This window comes from Oncorhynchus mykiss, chromosome 3 (genome assembly GCF_013265735.2).
Source record: "Oncorhynchus mykiss isolate Arlee chromosome 3, USDA_OmykA_1.1, whole genome shotgun sequence".
NCBI classification, from domain to species: domain Eukaryota; kingdom Metazoa; phylum Chordata; class Actinopteri; order Salmoniformes; family Salmonidae; genus Oncorhynchus; species Oncorhynchus mykiss.
The window spans coordinates 81,858,840-81,876,603 of NC_048567.1; the positions used below are offsets into that span (position 1 = coordinate 81,858,840).

The 17,764-nt window shown below is 45.5% G+C and overlaps 1 protein-coding gene across 1 annotated transcript in view; it reads left to right on the forward strand.

Moving 5' to 3' along the window:
• Nucleotides 1-17,588, forward strand: part of LOC110522711 (integrin alpha-V) — a 74,122-nt gene extending 56,534 nt beyond the window's left edge. The window contains exons 23-30 of the mRNA XM_036975326.1: nt 3,160-3,240; nt 6,298-6,403; nt 7,289-7,453; nt 8,915-9,046; nt 9,663-9,776; nt 11,407-11,517; nt 15,229-15,348; nt 16,580-17,588. Of these exons, the coding sequence (XP_036831221.1) occupies nt 3,160-3,240; nt 6,298-6,403; nt 7,289-7,453; nt 8,915-9,046; nt 9,663-9,776; nt 11,407-11,517; nt 15,229-15,348; nt 16,580-16,678 (928 nt within the window). The 3' untranslated portion in view covers nt 16,679-17,588. The remainder of the gene's footprint in view (nt 1-3,159; nt 3,241-6,297; nt 6,404-7,288; nt 7,454-8,914; nt 9,047-9,662; nt 9,777-11,406; nt 11,518-15,228; nt 15,349-16,579) is intronic.
• Nucleotides 17,589-17,764: the final 176 nt, after the last annotated feature.

Below are 17,764 nucleotides of genomic sequence, written 5' to 3' on the forward strand. Positions count from 1 at the left end.
AAAAATAGAGGGTCTAATTTAGGTTACATGATGATTGACTGCCGTTTGACAAAATAATCTTGCTCTTTTGTCCATAATAACCTCATCATGAAGGTAATACGTGCCCCCTTGTAGAGAGAGAGAGAGAAGCCCTTGTAGAGAGAGAGAGAGAAGCCCTTGTAGAGAAAGAGAGAGAAGCCCTTGTAGAGAAAGAGAGAGAAGCCCTTGTAGAGAAAGAGAGAGAAGCCCTTGTAGAATTAGAGAGAAGCCCTTGTAGAGAAAGAGAGAGAAGCCCTTGTAGAGAAAGAGAGAGAAGCCCTTGTAGAGAAAGAGAGAGAAGCCCTTGTAGAGAAAGAGAGAGAAGCCCTTGTAGAATTAGAGAGAAGCCCTTGTAGAGAAAGAGAGAGAAGCCCTTGTAGAGAAAGAGAGAGATGCCCTTGTAGAATTAGAGCGAAGCCCTTGTAGAATTAGAGAGAAGCCCTTGTAGAGAAAGAGAGAGAAGCCCTTGTAGAATTAGAGAGAAGCCCTTGTAGAGAAAGAGAGAGATGCCCTTGTAGAGAAAGAGAGAGAAGCCCTTGTAGAATTAGAGAGAAGCCCTTGTAGAATTAGAGAGAAGCCCTTGTAGAGAGAGAGAGAAGCCCTTGTAGAGAAAGAGAGGGAAGCCCTTGTAGAGAAAGAGAGAGAAGCCCTTGTAGAATTAGAGAGAAGCCCGTGTAGAGAAAGAGAGAGAAGCCCTTGTAGAGAAAGAGAGGGAAGCCCTTGTAGAGAAAGAGAGAGAAGCCCTTGTAGAGAAAGAGAGAGAAGCCCTTGTAGAGAAAGAGAGAGAAGCCCTTGTAGAGAAAGAGAGAGAAGCCCTTGTAGAGAAAGAGAGAGAAGCCCTTGTAGAATTAGAGAGAAGCCCTTGTAGAGAAAGAGAGAGAAGCCCTTGTAGAGAAAGAGAGAGAAGCCCTTGTAGAATTAGAGAGAAGCCCTTGTAGAGAAAGAGAGAGAAGCCCTTGTAGAATTAGAGAGAAGCCCTTGTAGAGAAAGAGAGAAGCCCTTGTAGAGAAAGAGAGAGAAGCCCTTGTAGAGAAAGAGAGAAGCCCTTGTAGAGAAAGAGAGAGAAGCCCTTGTAGAGAAAGAGAGAGAAGCCCTTGTAGAGTGTGAGAGAGAGAGAGAAGCCCTTGTAGAGTGTGAGAGAGAGAGAAGCCCTTGTAGAGTGTGAGAGAGAGAGAAGCCCTTGTAGAGAAAGAGAGAGAAGCCCTTGTAGAGAAAGAGAGAGAAGCCCTTGTAGAGAAAGAGAGAGAAGCCCTTGTAGAATTAGAGAGAAGCCCTTGTAGAGAAAGAGAGAGAAGCCCTTGTAGAGAAAGAGAGAGAAGCCCTTGTAGAATTAGAGAGAAGCCCTTGTAGAGAAAGAGAGAGAAGCCCTTGTAGAATTAGAGAGAAGCCCTTGTAGAGAAAGAGAGAAGCCCTTGTAGAGAAAGAGAGAGAAGCCCTTGTAGAGAAAGAGAGAAGCCCTTGTAGAGAAAGAGAGAGAAGCCCTTGTAGAGAAAGAGAGAGAAGCCCTTGTAGAGTGTGAGAGAGAGAGAAGCCCTTGTAGAGTGTGAGAGAGAGAGAAGCCCTTGTAGAGTGTGAGAGAGAGAGAAGCCCTTGTAGAGTGTGAGAGAGAGAGAGAGAGAGAAGCCCTTTTAGTGAGAAAAGAACCCAATGCCCTTCATGGTTGTGAGGTCTGGGGTCCGCTCACCAACCAAGAATTCACAAAATGGGACAAACACAAAATTGAGACTCTGCATGCTGCTAAAATATCCTCAGTGTACAACGTAGAACACCAAATAATGCATGCAGAGCAGAATTAGGCCGATACCCACTAATGATCAAAATCCACAAAAGAGCCGTTAAATTCTACAACCACCTAAAAGGAAGCGATTCACAAACCTTCCATAACAAACATCACCTACAGAGAGATGAACCTGGAGAAGAGTCCCCTAAGCAAGCTGGTCCTGGGGCTCTGTTCACAAACACAAACACACCCTACAGAGCCCCAGGACAGTAGCACAATTAGACCCAACCAAATCATGAGAAAACAAAAAGATAATTACTTGACACATTGGAAAGAATTAACAAAAAAACAGAGCAAACTAGAATGCTATTTGGCCCTAAACAGAGAGTACACAGCGGCAGAATACCTGACCACTGTGACTGACCCAAACTTAAGGAAAGCTTTGACTATGTACAGACTCAGTGAACATAGCCTTGCTATTGAGAAAGGCCGCCGTAGGCAGACATGGCTCTCAAGAGAAGACGGACTATGTGCTCACTGCCCACAAAAATGAGGTGGAAACTGAGCTGCACTTCCTAACCTCCTGCCCAACGTATGACCATATTAGAGAGACATATTTCCCTCAGATCACACAGATCCACAAAGAATTTGAAAACAAATCCGATTTTGATCTACTGGGTGAAATACCACAGTGTTCCATCACAGCAGCAAGATTTATGACCTGTTGCCACGAGAAAAGGGTAACCAGTGAAGAACACACACCATTGTAAATACAACCCATATTTATGCTTATTTATTTTCTCTTCTGTACTTCAACCATTTGCACATCATTACAACACTATATATATATATATAACATTTGAAAATGTATTTAATATTTTGGAACTTCTGTGAGTGTAATGTTTACTGTTCATTTCACTTTTGTGTATTATCTACTTCACTTGCTTGAGTGAGTGAGTGAGTGAGTGAGTGAGTGAGTGAGATGCACTATATAGAGTAGGCTGCCATTTGGGACAGAACCTAAGACGTGTATTTGTGTTCTCCCTGCTTGTATTCAGAGTGGCATTTCAATTACAGAGTAGATGTATCCTGTTGTTGTGAAAACCATTTGGTCTCCTAGCCTCCTGTTTACTCTGCCAGTCCCTTAGCTCACCCGGGGCTGTCTTTACACACGCATTCTGCTGACCAAAGGCCTTGTTGAATTGTTCAGAATAGTTTAGCTAAAAACTCACGAGTCTCGTGGTGGAATTGTCTGGAGGAGTTTTTTTTTGAGGCTTTGGCACCAGTTTAAAATTCTGGATGCGAGTTACAACACATATATATGCAACGGCGCCACCTTGTGGACGTGTGTGTTATAGCAACAACCTGTACTGTGCACAGTGGTCTTTTTTATAATAGAAGAATATAATATTGTCTTTCAGTTCCAACCAGTTCAACAACACCAGCAGTCGGGTCCTCAGCATCACAAAGCTGGCTGTCCTTGCCAAGGTGGATATCAGAGGGTATGTGTCTTCTCACTCATTTCAATACCTTAATAATACCTTATTTACTCATTTCAATACTTTAATAAAACCATAATACCTTATTTACTGAACACCATAAAGTGTAATTAAAAAAATATATATATTCTGATGATATGAATTCAGATGATCGTGTGATGTTTTTGTGTTCTGCCTCAGAAATGAAGTGTTTATCAAATCCAAAAAAAAAAATGTCACATGCGCTGATATACAGGGGGGGGTACCTGTACAGAGTCAATGTGCGGGGGGCACCGGTTAATCAAGGTAATTGAGGTAATATGTACATGTAGGTAGAGTTATTAAAGTGGCCATGCATAGATAATAACAGAGAGTAGCAGCAGCGTAGAAGAGAGGTGGGGGGCAATGCAATTAGTCTGGGTAGCCAATTGATTAGATGTTCAGGAGTCTTATGGCTTGTGGGTAGAAGCTGTTTAGGGGCCTCTTGGACCTAGGATTGGTGCTCCGGTACCGCTTGCCGTGCGGTACCAGAGAGAACAGTCTATGACTGGGGTGGCTGGGGTCATTAACAATTTTGAGGGTCTTCCTCTGACACCGCCTGGTATAGAGGTCCTGGATGGCAGGAAGCTTGGCCCCGGTGATGTATCACAGGAGAGTTTAGCCTGGTTTGCTTCTGTAAACAGACAGACAGGGGAATGAATGAGGCATAAATAGTAAGCCGCGACAGAAGTAGAGACAGTCCCCATGTGTTACCTCTACCAGCTCAGTAGAGACAGTACCCATGTGTTACCTCTACCAGCTCAGTAGAGACAGTCCCCATGTGTTACCTCTACCATCTCAGTAGAGACAGTCCCCATGTGTTACCTCTACCAGCTCAGTAGAGACAGTCCCCATGTGTTACCTCTACCATCTCAGTAGAGACAGTCCCCATGTGTTACCTCTACCATCTCAGTAGAGACAGTCCCCATGTGTTACCTCTACCATCTCAGTAGAGACAGTACCCATGTGTTACCTCTACCATCTCAGTGGAGACAGTCTCCATGTGTTACCTCTACCAGCTTAGTAGAGACAGTACCCATGTGTTACCTCTACCATCTCAGTAGAGACAGTACCCATGTGTTACCTCTACCAGCTCAGTAGAGACAGTCCCGATGTGTTACCTCTACCATCTCAGTAGAGACAGTACCCATGTGTTACCTCTACCAGCTCAGTAGAGACCGTCCCCATGTGTTACCTCTACCAGCTCAGTAGAGACAGTACCCATGTGTTACCTCTACCAGCTCAGTGGAGACAGTCCCCATGTGTTACCTCTACCATCTCAGTAGAGACCGTCCCCATGTGTTACCTCTACCAGCTCAGTAGAGACAGTACCCATGTGTTACCTCTACCATCTCAGTAGAGACAGTCCCATGTGTTACCTCTACCAGCTCAGTGGAGACAGTCCCCATGTGTTACCTCTACCATCTCAGTAGAGACCGTCCCCATGTGTTACCTCTACCAGCTCAGTAGAGACAGTACCCATGTGTTACCTCTACCATCTCAGTGGAGACAGTCCCCATGTGTTACCTCTACCATCTCAGTGGAGACAGTCCCCATGTGTTACCTCTACCAGCTCAGTGGAGACAGTCCCCATGTGTTACCTCTACCAGCTCAGTAGACAGTCCCCATGTGTTACCTCTACCAGCTCAGTGGAGACAGTCCCCATGTGTTACCTCTACCAGCTCAGTGGAGACAGTCCCCATGTGTTACCTCTACCAGCTCAGTGGAGACAGTCCCCATGTGTTACCTCTACCAGCTCAGTAGAGACAGTACCCATGTGTTACCTCTACCAGCTCAGTAGAGACAGTCCCCATGTGTTACCTCTACCAGCTCAGTAGAGACAGTCCCCATGTGTTACCTCTACCAGCTCAGTGGAGACAGTCCCCATGTGTTACCTCTACCAGCTCAGTAGAGACAGTACCCATGTGTTACCTCTACAGTCCTGTTGGTAATGTGTTACCTCTACCAGCTCAGTAGAGACAGTACCCACATGTTACCTCTACCAGCTCAGTAGAGACAGTCCCCATGTGTTACCTCTACCAGCTCAGTAGAGACAGTACCCACGTGTTACCTCTACCAGCTCAGTAGAGACAGTCCCCATGTGTTACCTCTACCAGCTCAGTAGAGACAGTACCCATGTGTTACCTCTACCAGCTCAGTGGAGACAGTCCCCATGTGTTACCTCTACCAGCTCAGTGGAGACAGTCCCCATGTGTTACCTCTACCAGCTCAGTGGAGACAGTCCCCATGTGTTACCTCTACCAGCTCAGTAGAGACAGTACCCATGTGTTACCTCTACAGTCCTGTTGGTAATGTGTTACCTCTACCAGCTCAGTAGAGACAGTACCCACGTGTTACCTCTACCAGCTCAGTAGAGACAGTACCCATGTGTTACCTCTACAGTCCTGTTGGTAATGTGTTACCTCTACCAGCTCAGTAGAGACAGTACCCACGTGTTACCTCTACCAGCTCAGTAGAGACAGTACCCATGTGTTACCTCTACCATCTCAGTAGAGACAGTACCCATGTGTTACCTCTACCATCTCAGTAGAGACAGTACCCATGTGTTACCTCTACCAGCTCTACAGTCATGTTGGGAATATCTTAACTCTACCAGCTCTTAGGACAGTCCTGTTGGGAATGTCTTATTTTATATCTGGGAATTGTATAATGTTACTGGATGTTAATTTAGATTTTTATTAAAACATCAATAAACTAAATGTTAGAAACCACCGCAAACATCAACCACCAATCCACAGAATGTGGATCTCTAACTCCCTTCTCTTCTTCTCTCCCTCTCCGTTCTCCTCTCCCTTCTTTTCTCTCTTCTCCCTTCTCTTCTCTTCTCTTCTCCCTTCTCTTCTATCCCTCCCTCCCTCTCCCTCCCTCTTCCTCCCTCCCTCCCTCTTCCTCCCTCCCTTCCTCTTCCTCCCTCCCTTCCTCCCTCTCTCCCTCTCCTCTTCCTCCCTCTCTCCCTCTCCTCTTCCTCCCTCTCTCCCTCTCCTCTTCCTCCCTCTCCCTCCCTCTCTCCCTCTGCTGTAGGGTGTCTGCCCCAGACCAGGTCTTCCTGCCTGTTGCTAACTGGCAGCCTAAAGAGAACCCTGTCGTAGGAGACGACATCGGCCCACAGATACTGCATGTCTATGAGGTCAGTGTTCTGCTTGTATAGACATAGAATGTCCTGTCTATACAGTATGGAGAACTGTGGGGTAATATAATGTCCTGTCTATACAGTATGGAGAACTGTGGGGTAATAGAATGTTCTGTCTATATGGAGAACTGTGGGGTAATATAATGATCTGTCTATATGGAGAACTGTGGGGTAATATAATGTCCTGTCTATACTGTATGGAGAACTGTGGGGTAATAGAATGATCTGTCTATACTGTATGGAGAACTGTGGGGTAATAGAATGTTCTGTCTATACTGTATGGAGAACTGTGGGGTAATAGAATGTTCTGTCTATATGGAGAACTGTGGGGTAATATAATGTCCTGTCTATACAGTATGGAGAACTGTGGGGTAATATAATGTTCTGTCTATATGGAGAACTGTGGGGTAATATAATGTCCTGTCTATACAGTATGGAGAACTGTGGGGTAATATAATGTTCTGTCTATACAGTATGGAGAACTGTGGGGTAATAGAATGTCCTGTCTATACAGTATGGAGAACTGTGGGGTAATACAATGTCCTGTCTATACAGTATGGAGAACTGTGGGGTAATAGAATGTCCTGTCTATACAGTTTGGAGAACTGTGGGGTAATAGAATGTTCTGTCTATATGGAGAACTGTGGGGTAATAGAATGTCCTGTCTGTATCCAAGCAGCTGGGTTTGAGTATAAGGTGCGTATCATGTGGATTGAATAATTGCCAAACACAAAGTGTTCCAATACAGCCCATAAATGGTTGAGGGAAACTTTTCTAAACTAGCTCAACAGCTCTCCTACTATAATCATCATGACGTCAGGGAAGACATGTTGTTTTACCTGGTACATGTTGTTACTAAAAACGGTCTTGTTTCTGTTCCAGTTGCGCAACAGAGGTCCCAGTACCTTCAGCAAGGCCATGCTGGACATCGAGTGGCCCTACAGGTTCAACAACGGCTCTCTGCTCTACATCACTAAACTAGAGGTGGACGGAGACGGAGGCATGAACTGCAGTACAGACATGGAGATCAACCCACTCAATGTCTCAGTACGTCATCGTATCCTCTCTACCTTTCTCTCGTATTCAGCCCTGACCCACTCAATGTCTCAGTACGTCATCGTATCCTCTCTTACCTTTCTCTCGTATTCAGCCCAGACACTTTTCCTGCGTCTGTCCTTTCTTGAAATTGTTACCTTCATGGATTTGAAAGAACTGGTAGAGTAAACTGTCTAGTCTAGCCCATGAAAGAACTGGTAGAGGAAACTCTAGTCTAGCCCATGAAAGAACTGGTAGAGGAAACTCTAGTCTAGCCCATGAAAGAACTGGTAGAGGAAACTCTAGTCTAGCCCATGAAAGAACTGGTAGAGGAAACTGTCTAGTCTAGCCCATGAAAGAACTGGTAGAGGAAACTCTAGTCTAGCCCATGAAAGAACTGGTAGAGGAAACTCTAGTCTAGCCCATGAAAGAACTGGTAGAGGAAACTCTAGTCTAGCCCATGAAAGAACTGGTAGAGGAAACTCTAGTCTAGCCCATGAAAGAACTGGTAGAGGAAACTCTAGTCTAGCCCATAAAGGAACTGGTAGAGGAAACTCTAGTCTAGCCCATGAAAGAACTGGTAGAGGAAACTCTAGTCTAGCCCATGAAAGAACTGGTAGAGGAAACTGTCTAGTCTAGCCCATGAAAGAACTGGTAGAGGAAACTCTAGTCTAGCCCATGAAAGAACTGGTAGAGGAAACTGTCTAGTCTAGCCCATGAAGGAACTGGTAGAGGAAACTCTAGTCTAGCCCATGAAGGAACTGGTAGAGGAAACTGTCTAGTCTAGCCCATGAAAGAACTGGTAGAGGAAACTCTAGTCTAGCCCATGAAAGAACTGGTAGAGGAAACTCTAGTCTAGCCCATGAAGGAACTGGTAGAGGAAACTGTCTAGTCTAGCCCATGAAAGAACTGGTAGAGGAAACTGTCTAGTCTAGCCCATGAAAGAACTGGTAGAGGAAACTCTAGTCTAGCCCATAAAGGAACTGGTAGAGGAAACTGTCTAGTCTAGCCCATAAAGGAACTGGTAGAGGAAACTGTCTAGTCTAGCCCATGAAAGAACTGGTAGAGGAAACTCTAGTCTAGCCCATGAAGGAACTGGTAGAGGAAACTGTCTAGTCTAGCCCATGAAATAACTGGTAGAGGAAACTGTCTAGTCTAGCCCATGAAAGAACTGGTAGAGGAAACTCTAGTCTAGCCCATGAAAGAACTGGTAGAGGAAACTCTAGTCTAGCCCATGAAAGAACTGGTAGAGGAAACTGTCTAGTCTAGCCCATGAAAGAACTGGTAGAGGAAACTGTCTAGTCTAGCCCATGAAGGAACTGGTAGAGAAAACTCTAGTCTAGCCCATGCAACGCGTAAATGTGGTAAACTATATGAGTGCACAATACGGTAGCAAGGACACATGATTAGGATGTTATCCTCTCTGTGGTAAAGAATACAAGTTAAAAGGATGTTTCTCTCCGTCTCTTCTAGAACCCTCTATCTGGAGAGAAGAACATCACCTCTCCAAGTGGAGGAGGAGACAGGACAGAGGGAAGGAACAGGAACCATGTTCACCGCAGAGAGCTGGAGAGGAAGGAGATGGAGGGAGACCTGGAAACTCTGGTACCGTCTCTACACCTCCTGGCTACTGTACAACAGAGTCGGGGACAATTTTTTATCATTGAAAAGCAAGGGGGATTTCAGTTTACATCCTGAATTGACTCTAAACAAATCATACAGTAGCAACTAAACTCAGCAACAACAAAAAAACAGCCCTTTTTCAGGACCCTGTCTTTCAAAGATCATTTGTAAAAATCTAAATAAATTCACAGGTCTTATTGTAAAGCGTTTAAACACTGTTTCCCATGCCCAATTAAGGTCACAGTTATGAAAACGTAGGACACTAAAGAGGCCTTTCTACTGACTCTGAAAAACACCAAAAGAAAGATGGTCTAGGCGTGAACGTGCCTTAGGCATGCTGCAAGGAGGCATGAGGACTACAGATGTGGCCAGGGCAATACATTTGACCCCCCCCCCCCCCCCCCCCTTTGTTCAGGGACACATTATTCCATTTCTGTTAGTCAGCATGTCTGTGGAACTTGTTCAGTTTATGTCTCAGTTGTTGAATCTTATGTTCATACAAATATTTATACATGTTAAGTTTGCTGAAAATAAACGCAGTTGCTGAGTTTACATAGATTGAGGGTATCAGTGATTGTGTGTGTGTGTCTTCTGTCAGGACTGTTCCAAGGTCCAGTGTCTGAAGATCCGGTGTCAGGTGGGCCGTGTGGAGAGAGGTCAGAGTGCTATCCTCTACATCCACTCCAGGCTGGGGGTGGCCACCTTCCTCAAGGTGAGACTCCCGTCTGTTATGCTCTAGAGGTACTAGCCTGGTGTCCTAGGTTAGATACGGTACTGGCCTGGTGTCCGCGGTTAGATACGGTACTGGCCTGGTGTCCGCGGTTAGATACGGTACTGGCCTGGTGTCCGCGGTTAGATACGGTACTGGCCTGGTGTCCGCGGTTAGATACGGTACTGGTCTGGTGTCCTAGGTTAGATACGGTACTGGCCTGGTGTCCTAGGTTAGATACGGTACTGGCCTGGTGTCCGCGGTTAGATACGGTACTGGCCTGGTGTCCTAGGTTAGATACGGTACTGGCCTGGTGTCCTAGGTTAGATACGGTACTGGCCTGGTGTCCTAGGTTAGATACGGTACTGGCCTCGTGTTCGCGGTTAGATACGGTACTGGCCTGGTGTCCGCGGTTAGATACGGTACTGGCCTGGTGTTCGCGGTTAGATACGGTACTGGCCTGGTGTCCGCGGTTAGATACGGTACTAGCCTGGTGTCCTAGGTTAGATACGGTACTGGCCTGGTGTCCTAGGTTAGATACGGTACTGGCCTGGTGTCCGCGGTTAGATACGGTACTAGCCTGGTGTCCGCGGTTAGATACGGTACTGGCCTGGTGTCCGCGGTTAGATACGGTACTAGCCTGGTGTCCTAGGTTAGATACGGTACTGGCCTGGTGTCCTAGGTTAGATACGGTACTGGCCTGGTGTCCTAGGTTAGATACGGTACTGGCCTGGTGTTCGCGGTTAGATACGGTACTGGCCTGGTGTCCGCGGTTAGATACGGTACTGGCCTGGTGTTCGCGGTTAGATACGGTACTGGCCTGGTGTCCGCGGTTAGATACGGTACTGGCCTGGTGTCCGCGGTTAGATACGGTACTGGCCTGGTGTCCGCGGTTAGATACGGTACTGGCCTGGTGTCCGCGGTTAGATACGGTACTGGCCTGGTGTCCTAGGTTAGATACGGTACTAGCCTGGTGTCCTAGGTTAGATACGGTACTGGCCTGGTGTCCGATATGTGTTTGTGCTGTATCATACATCCACCTTGGCCACCTTCAATTTGGTTCCTAATGTCTTAGTACCTCCATGTTTCATCTGTCCAATATGAAATGCAGTTTTCTGTTTGAAGACATTTTGCTACAGTTTGCCCTAATGAACACAAACCTTGTTGGAACATACCGTATGTTTGGTATGCGCCGTACAGGTTAGGGCTCCCGAGTTGCGCAGCGATCTAAGGCACTGTATTACAGTTTTTAGAGGCGTCACTACAGAACCTGGTTCGATCCCGGGCTGTATCACAACCGGCCGTGATTGGGAGTCCCATAGGGCGGCGCACAACTGGCCCCAGCGTTGTCCGGGTTTGGCCGGTGTAGGTCGTCATTGTAAATAAGAATTTGTTCTTAACTGACTTGCCAATAAAGTAAAAACTATACTCGCCTGGTGGTCCTAGATCGTGGTAAATGACGACAACCGTAGGAGTTGACAAGACTGGACTGGGACCACTCGGCTAGCTACATGGGACAAAACTAGGAAAGCTTATTACTATGTTGGCTACCTTTTTTTTTTTTTAAATGACAAAATGTCTGCTGAACCGTGATGAGGATGAGGTATAGTAGAGTGTGTTTCTCTTCGTCCAGACTGAGAGCCAGAACCGTTCGTTCACCGTGAGATCCTCCGCTTCCTTCAGCGTCATAGAGATGCCTTATAACAAGAACCTGTTGCCTGAGCTGCCCTCAAACACAACTACGGTGAGTCACATGAAGCCATCATAAACCAGGTCTGTATCTAAAATGACTGCAGCCATTATATATCTCACCACTGTTGACCAGAGCCCATAGAGCAGGGTTCCCCAATAGGGCATGACTGAGTGAGTGCACAAAACATTAGGAACACCTGCTCTTTCCATGAAAGCTATGATCCCTTATTGATGTCACTTGTTAAATCCACTTCAATCAGTGTAGATGAAGGGGAGGAGACGGGTTAAATAAAAATGGTATAGCTTTGAGACACCTGAGGCATGGTATGTGTATGTCTGCCATTCAGAGGGTGAATGGACAAGACACAAAATAATTGAAGTGCCTTTGAACAGGGTATGGTAGTAGGTGCCAGGCGCACCAGTTTGTGTCAAGAACTGCAACGATGCTGGGATTTTCACGCTCAACAGTTTTCTGTGTGTATCAAGAATGGTCCACCACCCAAAGGACATCCAGCCAACTTGACACAACTGTGAGAAGCATTGGGAGTCAACATGGACCGGCATCCCTGTGGAACGCGTTCAACACCTTGTAGAGTCCATGCCCTGACGAAATTAGGCTTTTCTGAGGGTAAAAGGCGTGCAATTCAATATTAGGAAGGCGTTCCTAATGTTTTGTACACTCTTGTGTATTTTCTATTGTATAATTGTCTTTCTTGGACATAAGAAATGATTATAATTTAGGAAATCTGTTCCCAACTATTCCCACGCGATCATATCCCATCGTTATCAAGGGTTTGAAATTATTCCGTTTTTCTCAAATTCTATATCTGTTTGGGATTCTTGCAGTCAGTTTGCAGTTGTACAAATGATTTACAACTATGTCTTCTGACCATCCGCTCAAGGAAAACAATCTGCCCACTGCTGAATGTTATTGGGGGGACCCCTGCCATAGGGTCCTGAATGATTTGTTGTGGCTGGCTGGCTGGCTGGCTGGCTCAGAGCCCTGGGTCTGAACCCCGCCCTGTGCAACTGGGTCCCGGTCTTCCTGACTGGCTTCCCCCTTTTTCCCTCCAAACATAACGATGGCCAAGGTAGGCAACAGCACCTCCACTACGCTGATCCCTTAACACGGGGGGTCCCACAAGGGTGTGTGCTCAGCCCCGTCCTGTACACCCTCTTCACCCATGACTGCGTGACCTCAAACGTCTTCAACTCAATCATCAAGTTTGCAGACCGACACAACAGTTGTAGGCCTGATGACGAGACGGCCTACAGGAAGTGAGGGCCCTGGCGAAGTGGTGCCAGGAAAATAACCTCCAACAAAATGATTGTGGACTTCAGGAGACAGTGTGGTGAAGAAGGCGTAACAGCGTGGTACGCCACCCGCAACCGCCTATCCAAAGGGTGGTGCGGTCAGCCCAATGCATCACCGGGGGCAAAACTGCCTGCCCTCCAGGACACCTGCAGTACCCGGTGTCACAGGAAGGCCAAGAAGATCATTAAGGACTTCAGCCAAGCCACGGCCTGTTCACCCCGCTACCATCTAGAAGGCGGAGACCGTACAGGTGCTGCAAAGCTGGGACTGATAAACAATCTCAAGGCCATCAGACTGTTAAACATTTACCACTAGCCGGCCTCTGCCCAGTACCCTACCCTGAACTTTAGTCACTGTTACTAGGCGGCTAGTAGCCGCCTACCACTCGGTACTCTGCCCTGCGCCTTAGAGACTGCTGCCCTATGTACATAAACATGGAAAACAAGTCACTTTAACACTGTTTACATACTGTTTGACCCACTTCATATGTATATACTGTATTCTAGTCATGGTTCATCCTATGTAACTACTGCTGTCCACTTCATATATACAGTGGGGCAAAAAAGTATTTAGTCAGCCACCAATTGTGCAAATTCTCCGACTTAAAAAGATGAGAGAGGCCTGTAATTTTCATCATAGGTACACTTCAACTAACTATTTTTAAAAATCCCGAAATTCACATTGTAGGATTTTATATGATTTTTTGGGCAAATTATGGTGGAAAATAAGTATTAGGTCAATAACAAGTTTCTCAATAGTTTGTTATATACCCTTTGTTGGCAATGACAGAGGTCAAACGTTTTCACACACTGTTGCGGGTATTTTGGCCCATTCCTCCATGCAGATCTCCTCTAGAGCAGTGATGTTTTGGGGCTGTTGCTGGGCAACACCGACTTTCAACTCCCTCCAAAGATTTTCTATGGGGTTGAGATCTGGAGACTGGCTAGGCTACTCCAGGACCTTGAAATGCTTCTTACGAAGCCACTCCTTCGTTGCCCAGGCGGTGTGTTTGGGATCATTGTCATGCTGAAAGACCCAGCCACGTTTCATCTTCAATGCCCTTGCTGATGGAAGGAGGTTTTCACTCAAAATCTCACGATACATGGCCCCATTCATTCTTTCCTTTACACGGATCAGTCGTCCTGGTCCCTTTGCAGAAAAACAGCCCCAAAGCATGATGTTTCCACTCCCATGCTTCACAGTAGGTATGGTGTTCTTTGGATGCAACTCAGCATTCTTTGTCCTCCAAACACGACGAGTTGAGTTTTTACCAAAAAGTTATATTTTGGTTTCATCTGACCATATGACATTCTCCCAATCTTCTTCTGGATCATCCAAATGCTCTCTAGCAAACTTCAGACGGGCCTGGACATGTACTGGCTTAAGCAGGGGGACACGTCTCGTACTGCAGGATTTGAGTCCCTGGCGGCGTAGTGTGTTACTGATGGTAGGCTTTGTTACTTTGGTCCCAGCTCTCTGCAGGTCATTCACTAGGTCCCCCCGTGTGGTTCTGGGATTTTTGCTCACCGTTCTTATGATCATTTTGACCCCACGGGGTGAGATCTTGCGTGGAGCCCCAGATCGAGGGAGATTATCAGTGGTCTTGTATGTCTTCCATTTCCTAATAATTGTTCCCACAGTTGATTTCTTCAAACCAAGCTGCTTACCTATTGCAGATTCAGTCTTCCCAGCCTGGTGCAGGTCTACAATTTTGTTTCTGGTGTCCTTTGACAGCTCTTTGGTCTTGGCCATAGTGGCGTTTGGAGTGTGACTGTTTGAGGTTGTGGACAGGTGTCTTTTATACTGATGACAAGTTCAAACAGGTGCCATTAATACAGGTAACGAGTGGAGGACAGAGAAGCCTCTTAAAGAAGAAGTTACAGGTCTGTGAGAACCAGAAATCTTGCTTGTTTGTAGGTGACCAAATACTTATTTTCCACCATAATTTGCAAATAAATTCATTAAAAATCCTACAATGTGATTTTCTGGATTTTTTTTCTCATTTTGTCTATCATAGTTGAAGTGTACCTATGATGAAAATTGCAGGCCTCTCTCATCTTTTTAAGTGGGAGAACTTGCACAATTAGTGGTTGACTAAATACCTTTTTGCCCCACTGTAATTAGGGGACCCTGCAATAGGGTCCTGAATGGTTTGTTGTGGCTGGTAATATAATTAGGGGACCCTGCTATAGGGTCCTGAATGGTTTGTTGTGGCTGGTAATATAATTAGGGGACCCTGCTATAGGGTCCTGAATGGTTTGTTGTGGCTGGTAATATAATTAGGGGACCCTGCTATAGGGTCCTGAATGGTTTGTTGTGGCTGGTAATATAATTAGGGGACCCTGCTATAGGGTCCTGAATGGTTTGTTGTGGCTGGTAATATAATTAGGGGACCCTGCTATAGGGTCCTGAATTGTTTGTTGTCTCATTGTGTATTATATCCTCCAGGTGAGTATGTCAGTGATCTGGGTGAAATCAGAACCTGAACCGGTCCCTTGGTGGGTGGTGACCTTGGCCCTGATCGCTGGACTACTGCTGCTGGCTCTGCTTATCTTCGTCATGTACAAGGTACACGCACAACCATAACAATGAATAGTTTCCAATCTGTAGTTTCTCTCTCCACTCTCCTGGGCTCTTCCAACCATTACTGTATCTAAAACCTCCCTCTGATCTGACCAGCTTCCTCCGTTACTATATCTAAAACCAATGTCCTCTCCTTACCACCCCGGACAGAAGTGACCAGCTTCCTCTGTTACTATATCTAAAACCTCCCTCTGATCTGACAGAAGTGACCAGCTGAAAGCCAGCCTAATGACCAGCTGAAAGCCAGCCTAGTGACCAGCTGAAAGCCAGCCTAATGATGAGCTTCCTCCGTTACTATATCTAAACCCTCCCTCTGATCTGACAGAAGTGACCAGCTGAAAGCCAGCCTAGTGACCAGCTGAAAGCCAGCCTAGTGACCAGCTGAAAGCCAGCCTAGTGACCAGCTGAAAGCCAGCCTAGTGACCAGCTTAAAGCCAGCCTAGTGACCAGCTGAAAGCCAGCCTAGTGACCAGCTGAAAGCCAGCCTAGTGACCAGCTGAAGCCAGCCTAGTGACCAGCTGAAAGCCAGCCTAGTGACCAGCTGAAAGCCAGCCTAGTGACGAGCTTCCACCATATTGTTTTCACCTGTCAAGTCCTTTCTTTCAAACCATTTTTAACATTTATTTAACAGTTGCAATTCACCAACGACAAAAATATATATTTCATCTGGACCATGAAGCTACTCCACCGACTGGATTTGAGGCAACAGTATAGAATGTTCTAGATTTTTTCTTATTTACATATGTGTGACCGTAATGAAATTAAAGCACTTTATGTATCTAGTTCTCTCCCCTCCCTACCTCCATTTTGAAGGTGTTATAGTCAAAAGTTGAGTATTTGGTCCCATATTCTTAGCACGCAATGACTACATCGAGCGTGTGCCTCTACAAACTTGTTGGATGCATTTGCTGTTTGTTTTGGAAGATATTGTAATCACTTTTATTATAAGGATATATGTTTCTGAACACGACATCAATAAATGATACCCAGAAAAATAACCCCGCCCTCCCAAAAAATGCTAACCTCCCGTTATTGGTAATTGGTAAAGCATGTTTTGAGGCTATTATCTTGGTGGCTCTAACTTTCTCACTCATCATTATTCACGATTTATCTGCAATCGTGGTAGAATCCACATGAATGTAGAAATGTTCAGAGGATTTTTTTTTTTGCGAGGGTGGGGGTGGGGATCCTAATTGTCTGTGCCTCCGCCCTCCAGCTGGGCTTCTTCGAGCGTGTACGCCCCCCACAGGAAGACAGCGCGGAGAAGGAGCAGCTGGCACCGCAGGAGAACGGTGACAGGAACACCGATGCCTGATAGAACCTGAGGGTTCCCCAACACACGACCCTGTGTAGCTGTCTGTAAATACACAACAGATAACCTGCATCTGAATAGGTTCCCTATGTAGTGCGCTACTTTGGAACGGAGCGCTATGGGATAGCACCAGTACACACAGTCCCATCTACTCTTTATAATCATACTCACACTGTACCCTGCATCCTGAAGCCCTGTCGTCTACTACTCCTCTTGCATATACTTAGACAACATTGCTGTATGAAATGGCTGGGAGGAGCAAACAAGTGATTTGATATTAAAAATGCTGATGTAAATCATATTTGAAAAGGACTCCCCGATCTTCTTCTGGTTATTGGTCCTGCATCTTTTAGTGCACTTGGGACTTTCAGTTTTACATGAATTGCTACAACAATGTGAATTCGAGACTGCAAGGATGATGCGAGGTATCAATTACAATGCTGTACGGTCTTTGAAGACAATGGTTAATGAAATGGTTTTTGAATGGGCACTGCGGATATGGACTTATTGTATGTTATGCTTCTGCAATTGAAAAACATCCCCGGGCAATTTTCCACTTTCCACCAGATACAGGATTATACATAGCAATTGTATGTCACTATGTGTATTAAAAGGATGAATTGACCCATATTGGGTAATCAACGTGGAACTTAATACTTTTTTTTTGCATTAGAGCACTATAGTATCTTAATTACCCATCACCCACTGCTTCATTATTTATCTTAAAACACGTTTCATGTTACAATAATGTAATTTGACCAGACTATTTTTCTTCAAGTTGTTCCTTGTTCATACTTTTGGGTGTTTTTTTTTTTTTAAAGACAATATTACTGAAAATGACGTATTCCTTCCCCACATATCTGGTTGAGCTGACAATGTTTTGATCTTTCCTGAATTAAATGTTTAAAAACCATAAGCATTTCTTTGTGCCCTGCTTTTATATACTTGTTGCCACATTATCGTCTCCGATTCGGACAACTCGAATATCAGTGTGCTATAAAAGGTTATCTAATGAACTGTGGCTAGTTGTTTCATATAAATCATCTAAGTTCACCTTAGTAAAATGATAATATCTCCCTCCCCACACAA